This window comes from Zingiber officinale, chromosome 3B, assembly GCF_018446385.1.
Source record: "Zingiber officinale cultivar Zhangliang chromosome 3B, Zo_v1.1, whole genome shotgun sequence".
NCBI classification, from domain to species: domain Eukaryota; kingdom Viridiplantae; phylum Streptophyta; class Magnoliopsida; order Zingiberales; family Zingiberaceae; genus Zingiber; species Zingiber officinale.
This window is the reverse complement of record NC_055991.1, coordinates 61,669,223-61,675,885: the sequence shown is the minus strand read 5'-3', so window position 1 is coordinate 61,675,885 and position 6,663 is coordinate 61,669,223. Positions and strand designations below refer to the sequence as shown.

Sequence of the window (6,663 nt, the reverse complement as noted above, 5' to 3'; positions counted from 1 at the left end):
GTGCCTCTACGTGCCCCCTTCCTCTCACGGCGGCGGAGACAACCATGAGGATGTGGATCTTGACAACATCTAGTACAACTAGTCCTACTCTCTCGATTATCCAATTGCAGGAGGAAGCGAAGACGACGACAAGATCAAATTATTCGGTGATCCAATTTATGACGAAGAATAGATCGAAGCACTAGGTGAATCGATATTTGATGATGAAGTTGACGAGGTACTCTATGGAGATGACCATGAGATTTTGGTCTTATTTGAGGATGCAGTTTGTACCGTATCAGAAGGTAATGTGAAGAAAAGGGAGACTATGGATGTTGAAGACATTATTTTGAACTCGAGGATGAGTTCTTTTCAACCTGGGGCGTCTGATGTAAGAGCATCCAGTGACACAATCATCTCGTACCATCCAACATGGTTATGTTCCCCTTGGAGTTGTTACGAGAAGAAAATAAAGCTACCAAATTTCCTTTTGAATTTATAAGAAGGACAATCGAGGCTACTTACAAGGAAGATGATGAGTTCGTGGTCTTCTAATGTGGTTGCACTCTATTCGGAGTCTGGACGAGATGGAATCCCTTCAGATTTGGTAACTAATAGCTTTACACTACTTTTTTATGTCTAGATTTTTAAACGAGATGAAGCACGAAGATATGGTCTATGCTCTGCTTCCTTACAAAAGTAATGAAATAGACCTAGACTCAGATCTACCAACTGAGGTGCAACAACTCCTATCCAACTTTGTTGACTTGATGGTTGAAGACCTTCCTCTGGGACTTCCACCTATGAGAGAAATTCAACACCAAATTGACCTCATTTTAGGGTCAAGTGTACCTAATCGGCTGACATACAATCTTAGCCCTAAGGATGCTGAAGAACTACAACGACAAGTTGTGGAGCTATTGCAACTAGGCTATATTCGTAAGAGTATGCGCCCTTGTGTAGTCCCTGCCCTACTCGTGCCAAATAAAGATGGTTTGTGGTGCATGTGTATTAATAGTAGAGCCATTACCACAATCACGGTGAAGTATATATTTCCGATTCCTCGCTTAGATGATATGTTGGATCAACTTTCCAGTTCAAAGATCTTCTCCAAGATTGATCTTAGGAGTGGATACCACCAAATTCAAATCAAGCTCGGAGATAAATGGAAGATCGCCTTCAAGAAACAACATGGGTTGTACGAGTGGATGGTCATGCCTTTCAGACTATCCAATGCACCCAACACATTTATGAGATTCATGCATCAAGTCTTACGACCTTTCATGGGAAGATTCATGGTTGTATACTTGGACAACAGTCTCATTTATAGCCCGACATGAGCTTTGCACCTTGATCACCTTTGCACTATTTTTGAGAAGCTAAAGGCGAAATACTTATTCATCAACAATAGGAAGTGTTCTTTCTTCACAACCTTAGTTTTGTTTCTTGGATTTATAGTGTCTATCAATGGTGTTCGTGCAGATCCATCAAAGATAAATGCAGTTTTAGAGTGGCCGCAGCCAAAAAACATTCACGACATCCGAAATTTTCATGGATTGACCTCTTTCTATTGTTGATTCATCTAGAATTTTAGCATCTTAATTGCTCTTATCACTGAATATCTCAAGGGGCATGGGTTCAAGTGGACTGAAGCGGCTACAACTAGTTTTCAACTTGTGAAGGAAAAGATGACTGAAGCACCCGTTCTAGAACTTCCAGAGTTCACATTCACGCTGAAGCATCAATCCAGGAGTCTTAATTATGTTGCAGATGCTCTAAGCTGTCATTCTTTGCTGCTTACTACCATGAGCATTAAGTTTGTCAGCTTTGGATCTTTCTTAGATATACAATGCATTATCAATGAATTACATAACGAAGGACACTTTGACCAAGATAAGACATTAGCGCTCATCTCTTTTGACTTCTATTGGACCAAGCTAACTCGTGACGCAGCTCATTTCATGGATCGTAGCTTTGTTTGTCAGCAATCTAAGGGAACCCTCACCAATGCTGATTCTATTTAGTTGTGGTGGATCGATTCTCTAAGATGGCTCACTTTATGACATGCAAAAAAACCATAGATGTTGTTCGGATTGCCACCCTCTTCTTCAAAGAGATTGTGCGTTTACATGGTATTCCTCAAACTATTACTTCGGATCATGATACTAAATTTGTTAGTCAATTTTAGAAGACTTTATGGGAAAAGCTAGGGATAAAGCTCAACTTTAGCAACGCCTATCACCCTCAGATAGATAGTCAGACCAAGGTAGTGAATCAGAGCTTAGGAAATCTTTTGAGATGTCTCACAGGAACCAAACTGAAGTAATTAATGGGATCTGGTTTTACCACAAGCAGAATTTAGATACAACAAATCAAAGAACATGACCACTGGTTTGAGTCCTTTCGAAGTTGTTTATGGACGAAACTCATCCGGCGTACTGAATTTAGTCCCTATTTTGCATTCCAGACAAGCTAACCCCAAGGTTGAGGATATGGCCAAGCATATTCGAGTTATTCATGAGCAGGTTAACCAAGCTATTCAAGAAAGCAACTCTGAATACAAGATCATGGCAGATCGGTATCGACGTCTGGTTCTTTTTGATATTGGTGATATGATTTGGGCTGTATTAACTCGTGATCGCTCCTTGTTGGTGAATACAATAAAATCAAAGATCGAAAGATTGAACCTTGCGAGATACTAGAAAAGATTAATGACAATGCCTATAGGTTGTGACTTTCTAGCCATTTAAAAACTTCTGATGTTTTTAATGTAAAACACCTAAGTCATTGTGCTCTGGAGTCGGATACAACCACCCTAAACTCGAGGATGAGTTCTCTTCAACTCCAGGTGGCTGATGCAGGAGAGAATCCAAAATTGGAGGTTTTTAAGTAGTTATCCATTAATTAAGTTTAGTTGATTTTTTATATTTAATTTTATCCTAAATCTTAGGAACCAACTCTTGATAGTTAATTTATCCTAAATCTTAGGGAATAAGTCTAGTTGGTTATTTTTCTATTTAGATTTTTTTGAGGGTTTTGAGAGCTATATAAACCTATGCTTAGATGATGTTTGGGGACAAGTTATTTTGATATTGAATCAATTGGTTTCGCTTAAGCCACGTTACGACTACATCTCTTTTATTCTTTATTTTTCGCTCTTATTTTCTCAAGAAGGTTTTTTTTTTTAAAAAAAACCCTACTTGAGCTACTTCTTATTTCGTTATTTCTCTCTTGTTTATTCTTAATACCTGTGTAACTTCATGCCCCAGAATAATCTATATTCTGCTCAGCGTCAGCTGGTATTTGAACTCATTAAGATCCAATAGAGGGTCGTCATGGACGTGGTCATGAAAATAAGAGCAGAAAGTAAAGAATAAAAAAAAACTTCTTAATCAAAGTTTCTTAATATTTTTTCTAATTATTTTTCTACTTCATTTATGAATTCTTTGAACTTTTCAAAAGATTTAACTTATGTTTCATCAAATATATGTACTCATACCACAAATAGTTATCAATAAAAGTAATGAAGTAGTAATGACCATGTTTAGTACTAACACTTAGCAGGTCACACACATCAGTATGGATCAAATCTAATATATTATGTGCACGTTTCACTTGACCTTTAAAAGGGGTCTTAGTCATTTTTTCCTTTCAAACAGAATTCGTAAGTTGGTAGGGAGTTTATGCCCTATGAATCAAACAATCTCTCACATATTAACTTAGTCATCCTTCTTTGGGAAATATGACCCAGTCTAGCATGTCATATGTGTGTTTATTTGAACTATCTGCTTTTCTTTTCTTAGTTGTTGATTGTGCTTGAATATTTTTTACTAGAATATTTTTTAATTTTAAGTTATAGAGATTATTTTTTAATTCGTAGTACCAATTAAATATTCATCCTTGTAAATATGACAAACACCTTTTGCAAAAAGACAAGAACAACTATATCTATCAAGCAAAGAAATAGAAATAATATTTTTAACAAAGTCTGGAATAAATAAAATTGTAACACCCATAAATTTCCTCTCTTCTAAAAGAGAAAAAAGAAATAGAAGAAGAGAAAAGAAATAAAAATATATACATAATGACCCGAGCTAGGATTTGAACCCTAGACCATTAATCTAAGATTGGTTTAAATAGCCATTAGGGTGGTGGTAAAGCATCACAATGGAAATAGGAAACTATTCATTATATGTAGATTATGTGTGAAGAGATGCTTCAACTTCCACTTAGTATAAAAGGGAATGAAAGAGACCAAAACCTAACTTTTCATTTTCCTCGTCTCTTCCCTAGCCGAAACTTCCTCTTCCCTCTTATAAGTTTTCGACCAAGAACCCTAGGGTTCCAAGTTTCTAGGTTCTTTAAGAGGAGAATGTAAGAGGAGAGTTTTCACAAGGATTAGTACGCAAGTGAAGAGTGGCTTGGAGATTAAGGCATACAAGAGAGGATTGTCTTTCCTACACCCTATAATAGTAAGATATAACGAAAGGATGTAAGTACTACTCACTTGCAGTATGAGTTGCTTCGATAATGCAAGTTGTGATATGTTTTATGCATGTTAAAGAAGATACATGTTGTGATATGTTTTATGCATGTTAAAGAAGATACATGTTATGATTGTAAGAGACCCTCTAAAGTTTTGGGATTAAGAGCATGTTTGGAGTATCTTGATTTGCTTCCCATTTAGTTTTGGGGTTAAGAAGCATATTCAAGTACCCTAAAGTGCTTCCCTATAAGTGTGGGGGATTAAGCGCACATAAGGTGCTTGTTTAAATGACAAGTAAGTGCAAGTATAAGAAAGCAATGTTTAAAAGAAAGTATTTTACTTTAAAGTAGCAAGTATTGGACACAAGGTCCATGGGTGGGGTCCTAGATCGCCCCTAGGTCCTAGATTGCCTATTAGTACCTTAATAAAGCAATGTTTAAAAGAAGTATTTTACTTTAAAGTGGCATGTACTGGACACAAGGTCCATGGGTGGGCTCCTAGATTGCCCCTAGGCCCTATATCACCTAGTAGTACCTTAATAGGTTCGGGATTAGCTACCTTGGATCTTATTAAGGATGCGCGCAAAGTGGTACAATGCCGGCCCCAAGCAAGTTTATTATTATTTTCACTAGTTATGTAATACAAAGTTTTCAAAATTCGTTGTTTGTCTTAGTGGAAGCCTTCCTAAGTTTGAGAACTTAAGGTATAAAGTGTAGCATTGATGAACTCTATAGTATGGCAAGACTTATATTTCCATTACATGTTTACATTACTAGCATGGTTTTAAGTTGATGTTTTACATGTAAACCTGTTTAAAAATTCATTCCATGTACATATTTCCGAATTATGCGTTTTAGCATGAATTACTATCAAGTGCAAGTTTTGTGTTTTCCCCAAGCGGTTTTGAAAAGCATGTTCCCTTTTTAATGCTTGTTTTGTGAGTAGATGGTACTTACTAAGTATTCGCTTATAGATTTGCATTTCCTTATACTGCAGATAAAAGCAAAGGAAAGCTCGAGTAAGAGGAGGCAGCAGGAGCGGTGTTTTGTGTGTGTGTGTGATGGAACAGTGGAAGAAGATCTTGGAACTTGCTAATGCATGGAATGTGTTACATCTTAGTGCTGATGTATTTTCTTATTTCCACTCTGCAAAAAAAAATACTACCAAGAGTTGTTTATGATGAATTTATCAGTTTGGTAGTAATTAGAGTAGCAAAGAGGGAAGATCTAGGATCTCCCCAAAGTTCTAGGGTCTCATCAAAGGGGAGGACCCCTCTTCAAGCATTGGAAGAGAACCCTAACCCAAGGATGAGTACAAAGGGGAGAACAACCCTTTTGTAGAGCAGGGTGTGACCCCCACACGACCCGTGACACGGCTGTGTGGATTCACACGGCCTCAGACCCCTTCTTCTCGGCCAAGGTGACACGGCCGTGTGACCTTCACACGACCGTGCCTTGCGCTAGCAGGGAACACCTTACACGGTCATGTGGCACACATGGCTGTGCCAAATTTCAGCCTCGGCAAGGCTACACGGTCGGCCACCACCACATGACCATGTCATGTTCCTTCTCGGGTAAGGATACACGGCCGGTCATCACCACACGACCATGTCATGTTCCTTCTCGGGTAAGACTACACGGCCGATCATCACCATACGACCTTGCCTTGCTCCTTCACTGGTAGGGCTACACGGTCGGTTAGGGCCACACGACCCAGACTCTCTAGAAGCTCTAGACTCCCTCCCAGCTTCACTTTGCTCCAAATCACACCCTATCGGTCGAAACAAGTTCAGAGTAGATCTCTGAACTGAGTAATAGATAATATAAAAAAAAAATTAGAATTGAAAGAGTAACGTCTGCCCTGTAAGGTAAGGATAGAAGGGCGGGTGTTACAAAAACATCCCTTAAATACAACTTAAAATTATATTATTACCCAAAATCAAGGTAACATCTCCAATGGATTTCGTAGCAACTCTTGCTCTATTTCCAAGTCTCAAGAACATCTCACCCTCTCTCAGTCGTTTACTTCTTGTCATCATCTACAAATCATTGTAAAGGTGAGAACCATATCCGGTATCCAATACCAAAGAAGTAGAGTTACTAGAGACATTAACTTCTATATAGAACATACCTTTTCCAGAATGCTTTTGGACAAGATACTCCTTGCAATTGTGCCTCCAATGTCCAGGCTTGTTATAG

General features: G+C 38.2%; 1 protein-coding gene across 1 annotated transcript; it reads left to right on the top strand.

The window, feature by feature from the left end:
- Positions 1-635: 635 nt before the first annotated feature.
- Positions 636-2,003, top strand: LOC122054917. The gene is made up of 2 exons (XM_042616333.1): positions 636-1,190; positions 1,566-2,003. Exons 1-2 carry the CDS (start codon positions 636-638, stop codon positions 2,001-2,003), a joined length of 993 nt encoding a protein of 330 aa, XP_042472267.1.
- Positions 2,004-6,663: the final 4,660 nt, after the last annotated feature.

Coding starts and splice junctions, on each gene's coding strand:
- LOC122054917 (XM_042616333.1), top strand. CDS start 636: ATGAAGCACGAAGATATGGTCTATGCTCTGCTTCCTTACAAAAGTAAT. Junction 1,191..1,565: donor ATGGGTTGTACGAGTGGATG/GTCATGCCTTTC, acceptor TGATTCATCTAG/AATTTTAGCATCTTAATTGC.